Source organism: Somniosus microcephalus, chromosome 1 (genome assembly GCF_052327205.1).
Source record: "Somniosus microcephalus isolate GS21.2 chromosome 1, FLI_Smic_1.0, whole genome shotgun sequence".
Classification (NCBI taxonomy): domain Eukaryota; kingdom Metazoa; phylum Chordata; class Chondrichthyes; order Squaliformes; family Somniosidae; genus Somniosus; species Somniosus microcephalus.
Window position 1 is genome coordinate 96,813,118 of NC_140987.1, and position 23,960 is coordinate 96,837,077.

The 23,960-nt window shown below is 42.0% G+C and overlaps 1 protein-coding gene across 1 annotated transcript; it reads right to left on the minus strand.

Annotated features, from left to right (window-relative positions):
- Positions 1 to 279: 279 nt before the first annotated feature.
- Positions 280 to 23,937, minus strand: vldlr (very low density lipoprotein receptor). The gene is made up of 19 exons (XM_085984245.1): positions 23,748 to 23,937; positions 21,044 to 21,163; positions 16,092 to 16,214; positions 15,272 to 15,394; positions 13,873 to 14,244; positions 11,959 to 12,081; positions 11,761 to 11,883; positions 10,705 to 10,824; positions 10,494 to 10,619; positions 9,593 to 9,764; positions 8,538 to 8,759; positions 8,181 to 8,299; positions 7,971 to 8,110; positions 7,486 to 7,627; positions 4,996 to 5,145; positions 3,781 to 3,879; positions 2,863 to 2,940; positions 1,794 to 1,963; positions 280 to 783 (listed from the first exon to the last, which is right to left on the minus strand). Exons 1-19 carry the CDS (start codon positions 23,812 to 23,814, stop codon positions 748 to 750), a joined length of 2,625 nt encoding a protein of 874 aa, XP_085840371.1. The 5' UTR covers positions 23,815 to 23,937; the 3' UTR covers positions 280 to 747.
- Positions 23,938 to 23,960: the final 23 nt, after the last annotated feature.

A 23,960-nucleotide genomic window follows, 5' to 3' on the forward strand; every position in this document is an offset into this window, starting at 1 on the left:
GCAATATAGGAATAAGCAGAGTTGCCTAATAACTGGATTCTAGTATAACAAAGTTGCACCATCCATAAGGAAGAGTCTAATGATGTGGCTTCCAAGTTATGTAAAGAAACATTACTTCTGAATGGGCAAAAACTGGCTTATAGGTTCAGCACAAAGACAACTTGATACTAGCACTGTAGTTTGAAATTGAACCACATTATTGCTGTTGGAGGGGCAATGGGTAGAAAGGGTCAGATGGTGCAAATGTAGTAGCATCAGACTGAAGTATTCAACAGAATATGCAATTATGAAATTTATTTCACACATTTACAGCATTGCTTTTCCCCAAGAATGGCAATATTTCTTTAAACTTCAAGTTACAGACAGAAATTTGTATTTGGCACATATAAAAATTCTTACAAACCCTTGACAGTTTGATACCTAGTTGTCCCTTTACCCAAAACCATTGCAAAAATGTTACTGTATATATTAGTTATTTACAGAGTATTCAAAATGCCAAGACTTATTTACAAGTTTATACACAAGTACAGTATCTTTAGATTATAGCCTGCATTCTCCATACAATGGCTCCATGTGAAAGTGCTTGCAAAGTTACTCAATACTGGAAGATTGAGGAATGGTACCAAGTTTTTACTTTTAAATATTTGTGTAGTAGTAGAAAATTAATGTCCACATAAGCCACACTAAATGCCACTGAAATGGCTTTCAAACTGTAGGGTGAGACATTAAGAATCCATCTGAAAAATATCAAGCTGAATCATCTTCTGTCTTGACAATTGAGATCTGAAATTTTAAAAAGGCAAGGTTAGAGAAAGTACACATTCAAGCCTACAGGAGCTCAAAGAGGCAGGCTGACCAATTGATCCTGCACCAATTAAGAGTCTGTATGACAACTAGACTGGAGGCCAGTGAAAGCAGTACATGGTGAGATTACCAAAAATGAAGTCCGCATGTTCTTTGGCCATCCAATATACATTTCCAACCAATGGCTAACATTATTCAATTTTTATTTGTCTGCCAAATGTAGCAATGGATTGGATTTGAAAAGTCTCCAATCCCAATAATTGTTAGTTTGCTGGAAAATGAATGGACTAACTATTAATTGATACAATCTATATGGGGCTAAATTAGCAAGTGTCTCAGGACAGAATTTGGGGATTTTTAACATTTAATTACAAAAGACACCAAGTACAGATGAAAAGCTTAGCCAATTAGCCATATTGGTAGCAGCAAATGTTATTTTTTTTTTATTCATTGATGGGATGTGGGAGTCACTGGCTGGCTAGGCCTGCATTTAGTGCCATCCCTAATTGCCCTTGAGAAGATGGTGAGCTGCCTTCTTGAACCGCTGCAGTCCATATGGTGTAGGTACACCCACAATGCTGTTAGGAAGGGAGTTCCAGGATTTTGGCCCAGTGATAGTGAAGGAACGGCAATACAGGTCCAAGTCAGGATGGTGTGGCTTGGAGGTAAAGTGCAATTACATGGATTATTGGTGATGCTAAACTAGTTCTAGCTACTTGGACCAGATCAAAGATGTCAAACTAAGCTGGCAAGGTTTCCCCAGGTCAGTTATCATTGGGTGGAATAGTTAGAAGCTACCCCCCATTTCATTACTGGATCTGAAAAGCCCAATTTCACATCCCATCAACTTTTCTTTCCAAATGCAAATTTGGTGGTTCAGTATTGGGGGCTTGGACAGTGGTTTGTTAAAGTTCAGAGAGTTACTGAGTTAATGCATCAAGGGTAGAGTGCAATTCTCTTGTCCCCCCCCTCCAAGCTACATTACTTACTGCAGGGTAGGTATGACCAACTGATTGACTTTGTCTGTTGAGATCAATGTTCACGTCATCCTCAGTAGTTTTCAAATAGACAGGATTATCAAAATTCATACTTTTTGTATTCTTGTTTTGCCAGTTGCGCCAGGCAATGTAACCAGCCACACAGGCTATTGCCAAAAGCACTGAAATTAGAAAAGGTAGAAGTTATGAGGCAGGCCAGAGCAAGAATGTTCCAACACAACTGGTTTTCTAACTTTGGATCACTACCCCTGCCATGCTATACCAGCAGCAAGAAACAAGGCACCACTTAAGTGGATGAACAATGTCATGTTAAGTCTCACCATTACTGCTGAAGGGGTGGGCTGTCATTGTGGGATCATAGAAACTTACAGCACAGAAGGAGGCCATTTGGCCAATCTTGTCCATGCCAGCTGACAAGCCATCCACCCCAATCCCACTTTCCAGCACTTGGGTCTGTAGCCTTGGAAGTGCCATAACCTACAAGTACTTTTCAAATAAGGGTCTCTGCCTCTACCACCCTTTCAGGCAGCAAGTTCCAGACCTCCCACCACCCTCTGGTGAAAAACCTCAAATCCCCTCAACTGCTGACCAATTACTTTAAATTTATGCCCCTGGTTATTGACCCTTCTGCCAAGGGAAATAGTTCCTTCCTATCCATTAATAAGGCCCCTCAATTAAGTCCCCAGCCTCCTCTATTCCAAAGACAATCCCAGCCTATCCAATCTTTCAGCTAAAATTCCCCAGCCCATGCAACATCCTTGTAAATCTCCTCTGCACCCTTCTAGAGCAATCACATCTTCCTGTAATGTGGTAACAGGATACACTAAGAGATGAGCAACAGGAAGACAATCCACTGAAATTAAGTACAATCAAAAAATGGGTACAAGGGGCAGGGGAAAGAAGTGTGGTTTCTCTTGCAGCTCATTTAAATATTGGAAAACATTTAAGGCAGCAGGAAGGCTACGTTCAGCAGGAAGATTTTTGGCCAGATCTTCAAATAGCCATTTTACAGGCCACATCCTGCAGAATATCAAGTTTAAATTTTGAATATCCTACTTACAAATAGGAAGGGTAATCCAAACAGCTGTTGTTCCTTTCCCAAACTGGCTCACTTGGCGTGGAATACTTGCATTTACATCTGTAAGTGAACAGGTTAATTTCAGATGCTCAAGTCTGACAGCAAAAAGAAATGTTCTAATTTGACAATGAGTGCAGACTATGATTTCTTGCAGACATGAAAGACTCAAGCCAAAAAAAGTCTTCCTGCCCCAATTAAAGATCACTGGACCTCCATTTCAGCTACAGGTACTTGCTAGTCCACCCATTTCTAATCTCTTGCAAGACAACCACTGGTTGTTAACTTTATAAACTGAGCAACAATTTCTCCTTGTGTCCCATAACTTTCTGGGATGTTTAGTTTGTTTAACTTGCTGACATACTGCAGGGTTCATTCATAAAGCTAAAATCTCACTAGTTTGGAAAGAGTGGGAGCTCCTGCTGGGGTGTGGAGCCACAGGTGCTGCTACCCTCCTATATTCTACATGAGTGCTGGCAAGTTTCATCAATGGAGGAAACACAAGAGGATGAACTCCCATCTTTATATCCATGTGCAATTTTTAGCTGGAGGTTAGTGGGTAATGTTCAGTAGGATCCTCACTACATTTTTGCCCCAGCTCAAGGGTACTGAGGCTAGTGCTACCTTGACCAAAATTCAACTCAATAGGAAATTGAACTAGTATCTTTGCTTGGCTACACAGTACAAGCAGTAGAGCTCTCAAGTAGCAAGGGAAGGACAACATTAGTTGTGTTTTCCATTTCTCCTTCCCCCACCCACGTCTTAGACAAGCACTATAGTAGTTGATTTAAAGCAAGGGATTGACAACTTGAGCACAAAGGTTTCACAGAATATGGGACTTATGTCTGCATTTATAATAGTCATTATATACTGCATTCAAGTGAACCACTAAAATCAAGTTACCTCTAGAGCCAGGCAAGACAGTTGACATAGTTACATGGGGAGCAAAATGAACACGAGATGTAGAAGGCAGAATGTGAGCATGTCCAGTAGTTGCAGTTCCTTTAATAAAAAAACACATTTTAATTTCAAAACAAGAGGACAATGCAGTGTTTTAGCTTGGAATTGGAAAGTCCATACAAGAAAAAAGGATGCAAGCAACACAGCTAGGGACTTGGCATGAGTGCAAAATTATGAAAAGTATTCCACCACTCAACATTAAGCTTCCAAAGCTGGGGTACAGTGCCTTACCCAATTAAAGCCTTGTGCCAATTTATTCAGCCCAAGGGCACCATGGCAACCTGCTGCTGCCTTTACCAAACTTCTGGGTTCCTAAATTACAACAATGACTACAGTACTTCATTGGCTGTAAAGTGCTTGGAGACATCTGGTGGTCATGAAAGGTGCTATATAAATGCGAGTTTTTTTTTTTTTTTTATAAATAAACGAGAGATAAAGAACTGCTTTCTATAGCAAAATTTCCAGCACTGGAACATTAAAAACTAAGTTGCCAGGCAACTTTTCTAAATCTCAAATCTGGCAGCATTAACTGGTTACAAGTATTATATAGAGCACCTAAATGTAGTAAAACATCCCAAAGTGCTGCACAGGAGTATTACCAAAAAAAAAAAAAAAAAAAAAAAAAGACACCAAACCACATAAGGAGAAATTAGGGTGCGTGACCAAAAGCCTGGTCAAAGAGGTAGGTTTTGAGTCAGGGAGGAAAGAGGCAGAGAGGTTTAGGCAGGGAATTCCAGAGCTTAGGTCCTAGGCAACAGAAGGCACAGCCACCAATGGTTGAGCAATTGAGTCAGGGATGCTCAGGAGGGCAGATCTCAGGGGGTGGGGGGTTAGCTTACTGCAGTACAGCATGAGGTCCAAGATCAAAGTAGCCAGCTAACTGAACACATTGAAGAGTTAGCTACCTCTTCAGGCACTTAGACTGCTTTACAGGCAAGGTGAAAACATTGTATACAAAATTCTCTGCTCAGGTACCATTTAGGAGTGCCTGTTTTATAGCAGTAGGGTCCTTACCTCCCAGTAATGGATCTAGCAATGAGATTGGAATATACACAATTAGTGGAAATCAGAAAAAGCAAAGATTGCTTGTGTTCAGTTACTGATGAATACTAAACACAAGGTTACAATTTAATAGTTGCCCACACAATTCATGCATACCCATTCTACACTGTTGACCATCTTGTGCCAGCTCCATTCCAGAGGGGCATATGCAGGTGTACTTTGGTGAATGACTGTTAATTTGAGGAGCAGGCAGACACATGTATTCACAGCCTCCATTCTTCAGCTTCTCATTGCACCAGTTTTTGCCTGCAACAAAGTTTAAGTCATAAGAGACCAGGACTTGCTCAACAAGGACCCAAAGCAAAGAATTTGTCACATGGGAAATTCATACCCAGCAATCAAGATACAAGACAGACTGCTGGTTGTATTTGTGCCAATCTCAAAGCAGCCCAAATTCTAATAAGCAAACATTAGAAAGCTTGGCATTAGCTCAGGTGGCAGTTTCCTGGGAACATCCTTGTTCCATACAATAAAATGTTACAGCAACATGAAGGTAGAAAAATGGTTGCTTGTACCAAAACTCTACTGCAGTTCAGATGCTAGATTAAGTAGCATTAGTTTTGCTATAGTACTTTGCTGAATACTAGTCAAGTGACCAACTGGTATGAGTAGCCTGCAGCAAAAATATCCAAGATTTTTTTTTTTTTTTTTTTTTTTTAGAACGGTAGGTAGAAGGAGCAATTGTGGCTGTGTGAATGGAATGTGAGAATGAGTTATGTATGTATGTCCACATATATTCCTTTACGTATATGTATGTATGTTTTATATTCCTTTACTAATGTGTATGAATGTATGTTTTTAATTATGATTTTCAAATAAGTTTTTCTTTGAAAGTCATAATTAAATAATACATTCATACACAAAAGGAATATATACAGACATACATACTTTCAGAAGCTCCACGATAAGAAATATCTTCCTCCGCAGCCTCTGGAGCAACTGTACCCATGCTTTTTCCCCCCCCCCCACCAGAGGACAGGAAATGCCGGTTTTCCCCAAAAGCACTGTGCATGCTGAAAACCGGCATTTCATCCAGCCAGATGCTTAAGTACCCCGACCGTACTCGCGCAGTTGGAAGGGAATTACTGGGCCAACATTTTACATGTCAATAGAATGAAAAATTTAACAATTGCACGACTTGCCCCCTCGCATCTGCGACTGAGGGTCCAAGGAGGTGCATTGCGCAAGAGGTCATCGTACGTATCCTCACACTGTTCCCTTTGGGGAACTGTATGAAGTGGTGGAAGGATTTATGGCCGTGATTAACGCTCATTCTGTGACCGTAACCATCTTTGAACCAGCCATTAGGGTGGTTAGTCCTATGGCGGGAGGGTTTTACAGGCTCCCACAACCCATCTGAGGGGGGGGGGGGGGGGGCGGGGGGCCCACGGACGCAAGTATCCCGCTGGATGTCCACCCAGAATTTAAAGTTGGAACTCCGACTCCACTTGCCGGGGCTGTCTGGAGTGGGGTTCAAAACCCTACTCCTTCTGGCCCAGCGGCGGGGATGCTTACTGCTACGCAAAAGGCCCACTCCGCACAAAAGGTGACACCCATACGTTTCCTGTGCCTTTTCCCTCCGTGACTGGAGCCCTATGCTGCCATTTCACGTTGCTAATCGGATTGGGCCTTTGTCATAGCGGTAGGATCCCTGCTGCTGGGCCAGATCAGGGTAGGGTTTCGAACCCCGCTCCAGACAGTCCCGGCAAGTGGAGTCGGAGCTCTGGCTCTAAATTCTGGGTTGACATCCAGTGGGATATTTGCGTCCGTGGGTGTGGGTGGCCCCCCCCCTCCTTGTATAGCTTGTGGGAGCCTGTAAAACCCTCCCGCCATAGGACTAACCGCCCTAATGGCTGGTTCAAAGATGGTTACGGTCACAGAATGAGCGTTAATCACAGCCATAAATCCTTCCACCACTTCATACAGTTCCCCAAAGGGAACAGTGTGAAGACACGTATGATGACGACATTGCTAAATAAATAAAATTAAAAAATTTAGGGCTTTTAAAAGTCTTTAAATTGCTTTAATTCTCTTTAAAACTACTTCAGATTACTCAATAATGTAAACATTTTAAAAAGTTTATAAAAGTTACCAAAATCTTCAAAAAACTTCCAAAAACCTATTTAAACTGCTGCTTTGCATGTAAAAATGATTAGCAGCCCGACAGAAACATTGGGGGCGTGTCCAGTGAAACTGAGACCTCAAGGGGCGTGTCTCACTTACACTGCACACTCCTGGCTTCACGCTGGCTGCACTCCTGGGCGGCGTGACGTCATACGCTGCCCGGGATTCTTCTTTTTCATTCACCAAGTCCAGGCGTCCCTGGAGCTGATTTACCCCGCGCTACTGACAGTGTAAATACGGGGCTTGCATGCGCTGCAAGCCCCGTTCTGGAATTTCTGGGCCATTAAGTGCTAGAATACCATTTGGATCTTGAACTGGTCCTTTAAAAATCATGATAAAAGTATGGTTTCATAACTGAAATGCATTTACAAGTTAGAGCTGTTGCATCCAAATACAACTGATGGGCTATTTACTTTGTTTGCAAGTTAGAAAAGCTCATTGGCTTGAGTTCAAAGTTCATACCTGATGGCTGTACTAGTTCATGATAAACTATGATATCTTGAGGCTCATTAAGGTTAGAGGCTAAAAGGACCACATCTGCTCCTGTGAACTTGTTGGCTCCATAGATAGCTTCATTCTCACCATCAGTCCAGAATACACGGTCCTAAAAATAGAAGTTACTGCAGCATAAGACAGCCACGATACATCTTGATTGGCAGTGAAGCTATAAAATGTGCCCTAATCACACTTGGGCTAAAGCAAGTCTTTGTCAACACCGTTTCCATAGACAAGAGGTTGATCCATTTACATGCTCACTTCATTTAGTCAAATAAAAAACTATCAGCAACATTTTTCCAAGGCAGCACTAGTGCATCTTGCACAGCAGCCAGATCAGATTACTATTAGTGCCCTTAAGGAAGGCTAGCCACCAACTAGCAGAACTTGTTCAGAGACTAGAATTCTAAGTGTTTGTTTTATGGCTGGCAAGGTAAACCAAAAAGCCTTACTTCAAATACAGTAACAGCAAAAGGATGAGCAAGGAAGTCTGGTGACAGAAGCACCCTTCTTCGATCTTGTCCACTTAGGTCGACACTGGACAGTGTATGCATTTTTGAGTCAACCCAATAGAGGCGGCTTTTCACAAGATCTGTGGACAAAGACAAGCATTAGGCTAGGCCTGGCTTCCAGAAAGCCAAGAGAAAGTTTTGTTCACTTACCAAGTGAAATTCCATTTGGCCATTGAATATCTCTGGTAACTAGGAGTTGGCGATCAACACCATTCATTCCTGCTTTTTCTATCTTTGCTGGTTCACCCCAATCGGACCAGTAAACAAATCTGCAGGAAGAGTTAGGAAAGCCTCAGTGCTCAAGTAGTGTCAAATGCAACAACTTTTGGAAAGTTTTTAAAAAATTAGATCACATAGCTCATGTTCCAATAACCCACAAGAATCTTCAGTGGGATATTCTGCCATTGCAGGACAGTGGAATACTAGTTTAATTATTCAATTGCAAATTGAAGCAAAGTTTCATTACATTTTAGTGCATCCTATTGCAAGTGTATATTTAAAAAGTACCCAGCTAGTGGATCAACAGCTACAGAAGCTGGTTCCCTTAGATCAGTGTCAAAGAGGGTCATCTTTTTGGTTCCATCAAAGGTAGCCACAGATAGAGTTTTGAAACCCAGATCAGTCCAGTAGATGTTCTTGTAAATCCAGTCCACAGCAATTCCCACAGGGATTTGCACATCATTAACAATTCTGGAATGACCAGCTGAACTTTGTTCATCCACATGAGTACTGAGCGGGGGGAAAAAAAAAATTAGCAGTTAGAACATTGTAATTCCTTCAGAGCACCTGCATAAAATGTAGTTCATTCAATAGAAAACTAGATGTCAAATACATTAACCATGAGCTGTCCAAGCTTGACTGGTTAGGCCTCAAAGGCCAATTAGTATACAATAGGACAGATATGCCAAGAGGCAGTTTCCCCTGGCTGGAGAGTCTAGAACTAGGAGTCAATCTCAGAATAAGGGTTGGGCCCTTTGACAGATTAGGAGAAATTTCTTCACTCAGGGTTGTGAATCTTTGGAATGCTCTACCCTGACAGCTGGTGTATAGGCAAGATAGATGGAGATTTTTGGGCACAAAGCAAATTCAGGGATTGGGGGTAGGTAAAGTGATCAGCCATGATCTCATTGAATTTTGGTGCAGGCTTGAAGGGCTGTACAGCCTATTCCTACTCCTATTGCAAATGCTACTGCACCAAGATTCCTCCCCCTCCCAAAAAATGCAACTCAATTTTAGTTAGAAATCAATTGATAAATTACAAGACATCAGGCCCACACACAGATGGCAAGTTCAAATTTGGGACACAAGTCAGAGCTAAATGTGCAGTATTCAAATGCACAAAATGCTCCCCCTCTTTACTAACCCCCCCAAAAAAAAAAATCCCATGTCTACAGGAGGAAATGAGTTTTCTACACAAAGTATTAAGGCCAAGTCATTTTTTTGGTAGTACATGTTTGTAGAGTGGGCAAATTATAAATACCTATTCTGAAGTATGCTTATGGAAAGTGCACACAGGTTAGGCAATTAAAATTAAGTCACATACCTGCCCCAATCAGAATTACCTGTAAATTGCCCGCTGTCCCAAGTCAGCCCAGAAGATTATTTGGTCTGCAATATCAGCATCCAGTGCTACAGCATTTCTCAGCGGCTCAACTACTTGAGTATACTCTTTGTGCTCTAGTCCTATTTTCCTGACATCACGACGATTAGTGAACATTAAATAGGGCTCTTTACCTGTTTTGAAAGAAGTTTGCATTCAATAAGTAATCCTCTTTACAAATTTGAGCTTAATTTTCTTGTGGTTAAGAGTTACACTTCACATCTGCGCCCTCCCCCCCTAAAAAAAATTCCACTGCAGTAGACTTCATGAACAAGGGAAAGACACGGTTATGTTCAAGCTTAAACAAATTTACTACACTAATGCATGAAGTGTTCAAAAGATTTGCAAGTTACCACTTGACAGGAGTGGAGCATAACCACCAGCAGATTAGGCCATTTGGCCTGTGCTGTATATCCTATGCAATCCTATCTAAGCATACCCCATCTTGTGGAGTCCAATAATGCTTGAAGGGGCAGTTATGTATTTTAAAAAAGGTAGGACCAAGTTCTCCAGACTAGAGAAAGGTAGCAGAGAAGCCAGTTGTCTAAAGATAGTCACATTCTTCCATGAATGGATGGCATTGTACATTAATTCACATGCATCAATTGTGTATTGCTCAACTTTTATTGGTGCCTTAGTACAAAAAAAACCTAGCCACTAGTGCTAAAAACAGCTTGGCCAATTCCATATAAAGCCATGTAAATTACAGATGTAATTTACATGACTTGAGACATGATTAGATTAATATTTTGAAGTTAAACACATGCCACAAGCTAGTTGAAGCCACTTGGATCTGGGACTGCAGACATTTGGGTGCTTGGCAGGATTATGCAAATACCACTGGGCAGGAACCAGTTTCTTACCAACTGCCTTGCAAACTCCATTAGCTGGATCCATTTGATATCCTTTAGAACATTCACATTTATAGCCTCCTTTTAAGTTGATACAAATTTGACTGCATATTCCAGGATTTTGACATTCATCAACATCTGCAGAGAAAAAAAATAAAAAATAAAAATAGTAAATCTGCAGATTCTAGAAAGTGATTATTAAAACAGGATATTGCCAACTTACCACCACATGTTTTTCTGTCAACCAACTTGAAGCCAGCAGGGCAATCACATTCATAACCAATGACAAGATCTCTGCAGATGTGGGAGCAACCTCCATTGTTCACCAAGCATTCATTCAAACCTGGACAAGAGAAAAGAACTCATTAGTAACACATCAGAATATCCCTAAATTGTTGGCACAAAGTATACAACATGTTCAGTGGAGAAGTTGGTTACAAGTTTGGTAATGAAGTTATTACCACAGAGATGGTTTATTCACACCAATAGTAAACCTGCTTGGTGTTTGCTGTCACTAAGCCAAGCCCTTTAAGCTAGTTATAGGCCACTAACCAACTCATCAAGCTTGCTGCGAGTACATGGTGCTCCATAGCAAGCATAACTAGAGATCTGTGTGCATTGCTGCTGCAAGATAGCAGTATTTCACAGATCTTAGGGCTTGGAAAGATTTGTCAGATTGTTGCAGTAGGTGCTATGTGAACATACAAGTGACTAGGGCTGGCATTTAGAGAAAAGTTTGGTTAATCAGCCATGAACACTCCAGGGACTGTCCTAGTTAAAAAAAGCCACCCCATGCTAGTGGATCACAACCAAGAGACCATTGGTCTTTCTGGCTAGTCCAATGAGTTTTTGCTTCCCAGTTTGAAAAGTGCCATGTGAATACAACAGCAATACAAGTCATAACTCCTACCTTTGCTTTAGATGTTCAATATACCATTGACTGACCTTTATACCAAAGCTACAACAAGGGTAGTGGACTTAGGCCATGTCCCACAAATCAGACTGCTATTGATGTTTGTGAAAATAAATTAGGCCATCAATCTTAGTTCAAGGGTTTTGGGACAATGCCAAAAAGCAAATTGGTTTATAGTAACTGGAGGGTCTTACAACATAGGTAGCTATGGAAAGAAAGGTTGGATCACTGAAGTGAACTCAAAACTAGGAGACTTGTTAATGAACAGTACACATACTGCTAGTGTTTAAACTAGAGGTTAACACCAAGCCAGTTAACAGAACAGGAATGCCAGTTACAAGCCAATTATAATCTGGAGCCACTTACCACATTCTTTGAGAGGCTCATCACTCCAGTCCCTGCAATCTTGCTGCTGATTACACACTTGAGTCATATCTATGCATTCTCCACTATGACACTTGAAGTTAGTTGGCCCTGTACACTCTGAAACTGCAGAACACCAATGTTAAAGCTTATGCAATAGTGAAGTAACTATGCAATAGTTAAGTAATTTAAAATATTTACCATTCCTACAGTTAAGCTCATCAGTGCCATCAGGACAGTTTCTAAATCCATCACATTGTCTGCTTCCATGGATGCAGCTACCATCACCACATCTGAAATTATCTGGTCTACAAGTTAGAGGAGCTGAAATCAGAGTGAATAAAGTTTGATCAGCAACATCTACAGAGATCAAGGTTATCTGGGACCAAAGAGCCTGATCTGTACAATATATTTACCACATACAGCTGTATGGTCATGCTTGTTAGTTGGGGGCTCCCTAGCAGTGCTTTTGGAAATCCAAAAGTTTAGCTGTATTGTAGAAGAAAAATTAATTCACAGGATGTGGGTGGTGTTGCTGACGAGGCCAGCATTTATTGCCATCCCCAACTGCCCTTGAAAATGTGCTGGTGAGCCACCTTGAACTGCTGCAGTCTGTGGAGAAGGTATTTCCACAGTTCCAGGATTTTAACCCACCAATGGATATTCCCAAGTCAGGATGGGGGTAGCGTTTCCATGTGCCTGCTGCCCTCATCCTGCTAGGTGAAGTTTGAGGTGTTGAATAAGCGGTGGCAAATTTCTGCAATGCATCTTGGTAGATGGTACACTGCAGTGGTGGTTGGGTGATGAAGCAGGCTGCTTGGTCCTGGATGGTGTTGAGCTGCAAGTGTTGGAGATGCACTGCACTCATCCAGGCAACTGGAATGCATGCCATCACACTTGACTTGCAGATGGTGGAAAGGCTTGGGAGTCACTTGCTGCAGAATACCCAGTCTTGGACCTGCTCTTGTAGCCATAGCATTTGGCTGGTCCAGTTAAGTTTCTGGTGAATGGTGACCCCCAGATGTTGGCAGGGATTTGATGGTAGTGCCATTGACTGTCAATGAGAAGTGGTTAGGCTCAGATGGTCATTGTGCCACAAGTGCCAGGCAATGTTACCTGCCAACACCAAACCCAAGTTTGCTGCTGCCAGGCAATGTTACCTGCCAACACCAAACCCAAGTTTGCTGCATGTGGGCATGGACTGCTTCATTGAGAAATTATGAATTGAACTGAAAACAGCAAACATCCCCCACTTCTGACCTTATGGAGGTCATCATTGAAGCAGCTGCAGATAGTTGCACTGGTCATTGCCTTGAGCAACTCCTGAAAGGCTGCCCCCCCCCCCAAACCAACTTCCCTTGACTTCCAATTTTACTAGGGTTCCTTGGTGCCAGTCAAACACTGCCTTTAAGCAGCACCAATTCAGTTCTTCAGAGGACTTTGCAGGGTTGTCTGGGCTGGGTGTACCTTGTGTCGGAATCAGATGCTGGTGTGGTGTTACTTTTTTGTAGTGGCTTGAAGCAACGGAGTGGCTTGCTAGGTCATTTCAGAAGGCAGTCAAGTGGGTCTGGAATCATAGGCCAGACTGGATGACAGCAGGTATGGGATACAAGAATGAAGAGCAGGAGTAGCCCATATGACCCTTCAAGCCTGCTCTGCCATGAATGATAACAGCTGATCTTGGACTTCAACTCTACTCTCCTGACTGATTCCTGTCCAAAAATCTCAGCTTTGAATATTCAATTTAGTATCCACAGCTCCTTTTGGGTAGAGAACTCCAAAGATTCACCTTGAAATTCCTCATTAGTCTTAATGACTGACCCCTTATCTGGAGACTATGCCCCCTAGTTCTAGACTCTCCAGCCAGGGTAACCACCCCAGCCTCTACCCTGTCAATCCCCCTCAGAATCTGTTATACCCCTAAAGGGCAGTTGGGTTTGACAAACTTAATGGTCACTGCTACTAGCTTTTTATTCCAGATTTATCTAAATTCACAGATCATGTGGGATTTGAATTTCTTAGTCCAGTAACAACCACTATGCTACTGTACACAAGTTTCTAATTACACCAACTAGCCAAGTTAACGAATGATCAAGTGCCAACAAAAAAACTTACGGCAATTTGCTTCATCACTTTCATCTTTGCAGTCAGCATCCCCATCACAGTACCATCTGCGGTGGATGCATTCACCCGAATTACACTGGATTTCACTGGCAGAGCATTTTACGAGGGGAGGAAGGGTGCGCCCACAGCGTTCTGGAGACTCGTCAGAGTGATCAATGCAGTCAACATCACTGTCACACATCCATTGTAGTGGGATACATTCTGAACTATTGCACTGAAATTCATGTGGGCCACAGGTAGGTGGAGCACAGCCTTGCTCATCACTTCCATCACCACAGTCATCCTCACCATTACAGACAAAGGTCTTGGAAATGCATCTGCCACTGGAGCAAGTAAACTCTAGTAGACTGCAAGTAAGGGCACCTGAAAAGGAAATAAAGTTTAAACTAGATGCCAGTTCCAAGTCTGAGCTGTTAAGCCTTAATGGCAAACTATCTCAAAAAAGAGTTTACTCTGCCACTGGTTGTAGTAACCTTAAATATATGCCATTTAAGCTGCTCAGCAATAGAATTGATAACTGCAAAATGGTTATTTTTGAGAGAGAGAACATTAAAGCCTATATCCCTTAACTGATGACAGCTGAGTTTTGTTCCCACATGCAAGTTTGTGGGGAAAAGGACTAAAACATAGCATCAAGGTTCACTAGAAGTCATGTAGTGCCTAGCTGATTTAAGAAAAGCAATAGTCTTCCCTTGATCTAGTGTTTGCTATAGGAAATTAATTGTTTAGAGATCACAATTAGCCCTGTAAGCATGAGCCCAAACTCATCTTGCCAAGTGTGGTATTGGGAAATAGTGCAATCCACCATAAGCATGCTGAAAGTTAGGACAATAGGCTTGGGGAGGGTCAGCTCAAAAAATTAACCTTTTGGAAGAGATGTCCCACATGTGCCTTTCTGTAACAGTAGATAGGCAAGTGTGACAAAGCAGTGGAATTGTCCTATAGCAGAAGAGGCACATTGTGAAGGGAAGATAAGTATTGGTCAGTCACTGCATTAAAAACCCTGATGCAAGCAGCCCTAAAGCCTTGAACCTGCTTCAAGCTTGACCTGGTAAAGTTTTAATGGAAACAGTAAGTGCAGAAATTAACAGTTGGCATTAGGACAAGATCACTATTTTAGGCTTTGCTCTAGGTACCAAAACCTGAGGCAATCTGCTGGCAAGTGTGCCCTTCTGCTTCACAGCAATTTGAATACAAGTATAATTGTCAGTGCATGAACAAAAATACAAGTGGTATAATGAGCTCAGAACAGTCAATAGTGAGGCATTTCAGCCAATGGGGCTCATATCTACCCCTTCAAATGGAGTGCAAGTTTAATACATTTGGAAGAGCAATGCAAATTCAAACAGACAATGTGATTTCAAGTCTTGCAGTGGAACAATCAACCTACCACAATTCTCCTCATCTCCACCGTCATCACAATCTCTTTCTCCATCACACCTCCAGGGCATAGGAATACATTGAGCAGATCCATGGCTACAGCTGACTTCATTGACACGGCAGGTTCTCATGTCTGAAGGTACAGAAAAGGCCTTAAGCATTCTGTTAAGCAACACATTAATGTCGCAAATCAAAACTTATGGGCATGTGAAAGTGAAGTGCGCAAATAAGGACACAATGAAAGAATGACAAGTCAAGACTGAGCACTTGGGTCAATGATAACAAATGCTCTTCAGGACTGTTCCTTCAGTACAGGAGCAATACACTTTCTTCCATGCCTATGGGTGGATTAAATACCATTAACTAGCCAAGGGCTACCTAGTTCAGTTATGCATGGAACTCAAATGGTGCATGAAAATGCCATTAGTCATTCTGCAGAATGAGGGGCTTACATTTTGCTAGCTAATCCAAATTGAGAAATGTCCACACTAAAGCTGGTCTTGTGCCTGATGACAGCATCATGGACCTCAACATATATGTGGAGTATCTACAACCACTCTAGGCCCCCCCAGATGTGACTACCAAATCAAAAATGGAAGCAAGTACATGCTATTTATGCCATAGCTTGTTTTTACACCACTAGTATCAGGGCCCCAACTTAGTAGACAGACCCCAACATGAGTCCTAATGTGCTTTTGGGTTCAAACCAGACAATGAAAACTTTAGGGTCAGTATGAAGCAAGCTATACGGCACTGGAAATATCACTATAAATATACCCTTGGATCATAGATGGGGCATGTTAGTCTTCAGGTTTGCAATAAATACTTACGACAGACTTCTGGACTTTCATCCGATCCATCTTCACAGTCAGCATCACCATCACACTGCCACCTACTAGGCACACAATGTCCATCTTGGCACACAAAGTCAGAACTACCACAGGTCTTCTTAGCTGAGAGAAAAAGAATCTTATGATAGTTATTCGCTCTGCTCTGGTTTAAAGTACTTTAAACAACCCCCACCCAATTCAGGAGTTTAAAAGCTTAGCAAAAGCTCTCCTCGGCAGCAAAGGAGAGTTGATTATACTAAAGTCATAGCCAGTTTATCCACAAGTCTGTGGCAGCTTGTACTAAAGCTAGGTCATCTTATCCTCCAGACCTCAGGTCAATGCGGTCTTTTAGTTAAGGCATTAGGAAAAGTCCCAAGTGTTCAATTTCTACTTGGTGTCTGCCTCAAATTAGTTGAATTTAATGCGATTCAATGGCCAGAGAGTTGCTGGAAAAAGAGTCCCAACTTCCTGGTTGTGAAGGATCAACACTAGTCAGCAAGTCAAATCCAAGTGGAAGTGAGTGAGCTCCATATGCACAGTCCAAAAGACTGGCATAAATTTAAGACTTTTCACTGATGAACATTAAGCTTGAGAAACTAATTTGTTTTCTTTAAAAACTAAAAAAGTCAGTGATTTAGCAAGTTGAGAGCAGGGGAAAGGTGCAGTAATTTGCCTCACTTCATGAAAAATATCTAGCTTTCAGAGGAGGCTCAATGGCCTTATGCTGCAAGGATTCTATGCCATTATTTGTAAACATCTGGTTTACAAGCCACGATGAACCTGCCCTCTATTTAAAAAAAGTTGGCAGCTATGATGCTGCAGTGGTTTTTTGGCCTATATGTAGGAGGCATGTAGAAAGTGGTATACTACCAGAAATAGAACAAGAATGACAAAAGGACCAAGTCAGTAGTATCAGAATAAAGTGACTGTTCGGTTCCATTCCCAGAGTTCAAAATGAACATTTCAGGCCTTGGACCATTATTTCCTGACTTACCTACTGGATGTGATGAAGTAACCAAATTACTATTATACTTTAATGTTTATGTTAGAATATGTATAATGTAGTACCAATGTACAAAGTGGAGGTAATGAGTTAATTCATACCCTGAGTTAGACAATACATGGGTCTGTATATTGCATTTACCCAGTTAAGCTTTAAAAACATTAAGTGACTTCAAATGCTGAGAAATTAAACTGCAGAGCAACTCGTGGGAAGATTGGGGAGGATGTCTGCTCGGCCAGGTGAGGCAGCACATACACAAGATAACATATCTAAGAATTCATTTGTTGTAAACTCAACAGGGTTCCATTACATCAAAGTATGGTGGGACTAATCAGGATGTGCTTGCTTTGCAGCAGTAACCTAGAGACAAGGCCAAAAGTCTGTGCCTGTTATCTTAAGAAAACATACAAGCAAACCACCTCACTAGAGACAACTGGACGGTTGTAAAGCAATTAAGAGGCCCCAGTTGCAGAAGGTGACAGGACCAACTGATAACAAAACAGTTTGTAGGTGGCAGGAAGGATTAAATGTTATGGTTTATAATTGCCATTTAGCTATAACTATGCCGATAAGCTTTGCACCCACCCCAGGGCAGGGGTTTGATTTTTGTATAATTCTGAATGTTGCTAGGATATCGGTGGAGTCAGATTCAGACAGCAATCTGAAAGGTTCTCCCCAGGCCTGAATAAACCATTGTGACTTCAATTAGTTGGTCTGTCTTTCTTACAACAAGCTGTTGATGTTGACCTTGTATATCACTTGGTCTGCACTTTGGGGGGCTTACTTTAGTGAATAGCAGAGCTCAAAACAAAGGCAAAGATATTACTATTTGCAGCCTCTGCTCAGCAACATGAATCCATTTTCAAATACAGATTTGCAGAATGTTTACTGTAAATGGGTACACTAGTATCCAAGTTTGAGTGGGTGGAGATTTGGCCTTGAACAAGGAGAGCATGTGCTAGTTTTAAATTTCTACAATGAGGCTAGTTTTCATGTGAAGAAAGCAAATCTGTTGATCAGATCTAAAATGAATAGCTTCATGGCAGCATCATTACTTACTGTCAGTACAACACATGATTCCTCACACCTAGCTCCTTTTAGAATTGCAGTAGAGTCTCAATTCATCATGCTGTTTGCAATGCCATGTCATGCCTGTATTAGCATCTGCATCATGTCTACAAGCTGTACTTGCATGTACTGTCTTTTTGCTCCATAGTCAGGTAATGTCTTAATAGACTAAAGAAAAGCCCCTGATTTTAAAGATATGTATGGTGCCTTCAGTACCTTGGGCATTAGCAGGAATAAAATGCGAGGAAAGTCAAGTAATAGAATCTCAAAACAGGATTACTACATTCCTCCAAATGTAGTGCTCCTCAATATCTGTCTGTGCAAATATTAGCGATCAGTCTGTCTGCAGTCACTAAACTGATGGTTCTGTGATTGAGCCTCCTTTACTGGAGATATGCAAAAAAGTGAAACAAACCTCCTAAAAAAAGTAAAGAATTAAATGAGAAATTATTTTTCAAAAAGATTGAGCTCATCTTCAAATATACATCTACTGGTGAATTATGGAGCAAACCACAGCCAAAGCTCAACCCAAGAACCATTGAGGGCTTCAAGATCCATCCATCACTAAAATGAAGCACTGGGAGGAATAATTTCTCATGTCATAGCCAGAACAAACAAGTGCAGATATTGCTTCGCCATACTTACTTGCAAAATGTAGAGCTAGGAAGAGAGATGTCTGTCCAGGGGAATATATCTTAATTGTTGCAAGATAATATCCCATTACAGCAAAAACAGAAGGATTGGCCATGTAGATTACCATGGTCTCAAATCTGATAGTGACCAAGAATACTAACTGAAAGTTTTAACTTCTCCCCGCTTCACATCTTAGCTCTATTTTACCACCCTGGTCTCAACCATCTGCTGACAATTCTATCTTGGCCAGTTTCTCATTCCAGGCTATATCAAGATTAGTATTTTATGTGGGTTCTGTTATTTATCTCCCAATTGAATCAACTGATTTCTGCTCCAAATGCCTCTAGAATCCACTTCAAGACATCATTTGTCTTCAGTCTTGTACTAATCCTGCACACCCCACCCTTCAACAGGTCAAAAGAATCTGCAACAGATTACAATTTTTTTCCTAGCACTCAACAGCAATTAATAGCATGAATGATGTACTGCATGCAACATCTATGCCTTGTAAGAGATCAGAGATCATAAGGCAAGTAGAAGTCTTTAATTAGTACTGTACACAAGGGCCTCTAACTGGTCACCTCAAAAGTAACAAAAACACTTAATATCCATTAAAACTGCAATTTCTAAATGGGGACTGGATAACAGGTGGTTACTTTCATCACCTTCAAGTGGAATACATGTGGATGGAATTCCCAGGACCACATGTAATTAAAGTGGGATTATCTTTATTGGCAGCATTCATGCACTGTTTAATAGAAGAATGTTGGTAGGGTTTGATGAAGTAGGGTGGGAGAGGCTCATTGAGCATAAACACACATGGACCAAATGGCCTGTGCTGTAAATTCAATGTAATCATATGTAACTACTAGCAAAGTGCAAGAGCAGTTTACTTAAACATCAAGCAGTTGCAAGACTGCATGACAAATCATCCTTCTAGGTCAAATATTTTACACTTAAAATCAGCACATACTCCAGTAAATACTCTGTGGCAGCACTAAATTAATTTGAACTCCTACTCAAGGAGTTGAGCTTATAATCCAAGCTGATACTAGTACAGTACTGGAGGAGTGCTTATTGCAGAGAGGGTATCCTCACTAATGGTCACCCAAGGTGCAGTCTAAAGACACCAGGGCACTAGTCATGGAAGAGCAGGGTGCCGTGTCCTGGCAAACATCCATCACTCAATTAACTGGTCATTCATCCTCTGAGCACTGAAGTTGGTTGTATTGCCCCAACAGATCAGCCAATTGCTGATCAAATAGGAATTGGTGCCTGCAGTTTGTATATTAATGCTACTTAGAGGGTCCTCCCCCCCAAAAAAAAGTCACCATGCAGTCAAGTGAGGCCAATCTTATTTTAAACTGACTGATGAAGTGGATTTGCAGAGGCAAGCATTTAGATTTTAATCTGGAGCAAAGTTGGTTTTACTAGGTGGACTCAACTGTCCACCCATCACTACAAATAGTTAATGCCAATAGTGTACTGGCATTGGCACATGGTAGGAAATATCATTGGGTTAAAACTTAAGACAAGCATTGTGCCAATAAACTGAAGGGTTGGCAGAGGTGAGATTAGTACAAATGAATGCTGCAGCATAAGATATTAAAGTATTAGCATGTATTATACAGTCTTACTGGAGTGTCCTCTTTTCATTCGACCAAAAAACAAGTGCACAAATTAACAAAAAAAAACAATAACCCTTTTAAAGAGCCCTCCACCAATCAAATTAAAATTTGGTTGCCCAGATTAATTATGCACTCCAGTCCCCGCAGCGCCCACCGGTCACGAAAAAGCTCGAGCGTGCCGGCGGACACCGCGTGCTCCATCTCTAGGGCCACCCGGGCGCGAACATGGCCACGGAAGAGGGGGAGGCAATCCGGTCGGACGACCCCCTCGCTCGCCCGCTGCCAGGACCAATTGATGGCTTTCTTGGCCAGGCCCAGGAGCAGGCCCACGAGGAGGTCCTCCGACCCGCCCGCTCCCCTCCGCACGGGGTGACCGTAGATCAGGAAGCAAGAGGTTAACTAGGACATTAAGTACAAGTAAACATTACTGGACATTAGACAAGGGTGTCAGTTTACTCCTTTGAGGGTGCCAATGTGACAGTTAACAGCTGATAATTACACAAAGCATTTGAGAATAAGACTAGAATCAAACTGCTCAAGACAGCACTGTCAGTAATGAATGTCAAGATGTAGCATTGCAGCTAGTAAAAGTGAACTTCATGTTTATTTCAGTTACTTACCACAGGAACTTTCATCACTTCCATCAGTACAATCATCATCTCCATCACATTTCCATACTGAGGGGATGCAGCGTCCATTTCGGCACTGAAATTGTGACGCCTCACAAGATACTTTTGAGCCTCCGGGGAAAAATAAAATAGTTGGACATGAATTTATCCTTCAACTTTGAGAACACATCCATCAAATACTAGCCTTTTGGGTTTTTAAATAGCCTTTGGAAGACATTAAAATTTAGCTCTGGGGCTGTACTTATTTTTTAGCAATGCCTTGCAATTTGGATCATGTCTGTACTGTAGAAGTCTTGACTCAACCACTTCCTGATAGCTTGGCTTAGTCACCAGTCAGAAGGTTGTGGGTTCAAGTCAGATTGCAAGACTTGAGCACATTTTACAATTGGGCAACATGCTCCATTTTAGAGAATAGCTAAAAAGGTAAAGTATTAATAGACTCAATACAGCATTAGTCGTTGGCACAGCAACAATGCAGCTAAAGCAGGTCCTTTCTGGCAGTTAGATGACCATCATCCAGATGTGTGGGTTCAGTCTCAAACATGGGCTTAGGCTACAAGTTCTCACCACCCCCCACTTCTTTCAAGGACACACTTCAGCCCACTAGTTATGCCCAAGCCCAACTGACAAGTCGTTATTTCCATACTGGAGGCAGGCTCCACTACCAGAAGTCTGGTAAACAGGGTAGAGCTTCGATATGGTAGGCCTTGAACGACGATGCAGCATCAGAATGGAAGGAGCAGTCATACCATCTGCCAATCATTTTGCAAAATTTTTCCTGGCCCTACTCCCGGAGCACTTGCACAGACCCTGCCTACCAGGTAGCTTTTTCCTTCCACCAACCATTTAATGCTCGACACCTGGGACAAATAAGCAGCTTCCATACAACCAGCATTTAAACAGTTAAGTGGGTGTGTTCTTACCTACTCCCACCCATGTCAGCAGTCGTATTCCGCAACAAGGGGAGGGGGCGGGGACACAAAGCAACTACTCGAGCATATCTCTGCTCCACCAAAACAAGTAGCAGGAAGAACGAGTTACACTTCAAGGTTATTTAACAAACTCAGAAGAGTCTATAAAAACCCTCCACAAATACAACTCGTTTCTAGGAAAGATCCGTGTCACATTGCAAAAAAAATACACAATGGGAAAACGCGAATCTAGTTTATACAGGTTGCTCTTAAAACAGCCAGTCCAGACCGTTTTGCCAAAGAAAGAAAGCACGTCGACACAAGCTGACTGGATTGGACAGTTTCTATGATTCAAGACCCAATCACTTTCAGAGGCGGGTCCTGTGGTTCAGGGCATCAAATAACAGTGAAACAGAACATCTGACAGCACTGTAACCTTCACAGCGGCAGAAGCGGCGATTGCAGCTCCAGACAATTGGGGCACGCACTGACTGCATTCCAGTGTTGTGTTTCACTTAGAGTGGTGCAGACAGTGCAAGACAACGCCATGCGTCTGACCCACATTAAAAAATAAGTGGCAGTCCAACAAATCGGGGACTTCAGAAGTTAAAGCGCTTTAAAAAGTGGTCACTGTGTGACCATCATAGTTAGTGCCAAGGTCAAATAAAAGATAAGCTTTGAATTCAAGGTAAACAGCCAACGTTTCATGTCCCAACTGATCTACGAAACAGCCACAAAAGGCTAAAGTCTCAGATGCTTAACAGTTTGAAGTTAATTCGTTGCAAGTTGAGTTTTGACTGAGCCTAACTGCGCTTATAGAAGCCGTATTAAAGGGTAACTACAGGTGCAAATTCATAAACTAAGTTTATCTAGTGTTACCCACACCCCCAAAACACTGTCCTTGTATATACCCATAATAATAATAATAAATAATAAGACCTGTAGCTGTCCCGATTTGAACTACAGGCATTGCAGTCCACGGTAGCAGGCTACAGTTTCGGCGTGTAGACTAATTTCATGTCTCTACCTGCGATTGGTTAAGCACTGAATCCATTCACAAGATAACGCAACGCCAGCAGAGACTTGCATCACATTCGCTAGATTCTGGGGCAGACACACCAAGGTTTAAGTCTTGGATCGAAAGGCTTTTCCCCGAATAATCAGGATATGCAATTCTGAAGTTTCGCTTAAATTTCAGGAAAGCGTGAACTGGTGGGACCTACTAATACAACATGGGAAACCTCGGGACAAGTGTACTTTAGAAGTCAAGTACTTTTACAAAAATAAATGGTAGCTTCCAGCATGTGCCACGGGGTGCTAACCCCTGCCATCTACTTCTAGCAGAACACATTTTACACGAGATCAACGTTAGGTTTACTGTTGCCATTTTAATAGGGTGCTCCATTTTAATCATATATAGGTCTGACTAGTCCCAAGCGTATTCCCTACCCGGCTGTGTGGCTTTTTAATATATCAACCGACTGCTAGCCAAGAGCAAATGAATGGCACAAGGAATATATGTGCCAGCCTTCAAGATTGTTGTAATAATAAAAGCCCATTTAGATTTGCGTTCCGTCACGAGTCACAGATCACTCAACGTTACCGGGGGGGGGGGGGGATGACAAAAAGCAGCTCACAGCACCGTCGTAGCCCAAAGTCACTCAGTTTATGCCAGATTTCTAAAGATTGTATTCCTTTCTTTCGTCTCTGGGTCTTGCACTGCCACCTGCTTCTTTACAGCAACCACCGGCTCAGCTCCAAGATAATGGAGTCACATTACTTACCATTTACATGTCTGCACTGATAGGAACACACTGCCAGCAGCAGTAAAACCACACGAAAAGGAATCATGTCACTGCTTCGCCGTCAGCCGACAGCTACTGTTGGCTCCTGGATAGTAACGGGTGTATTGGATAATTTTGTTTCCTCTCAGCGAACTGAGGATAGACGGACACGCCAGAATGACGCAGGGACGTGCTCTTATATCAGTCTAAGTG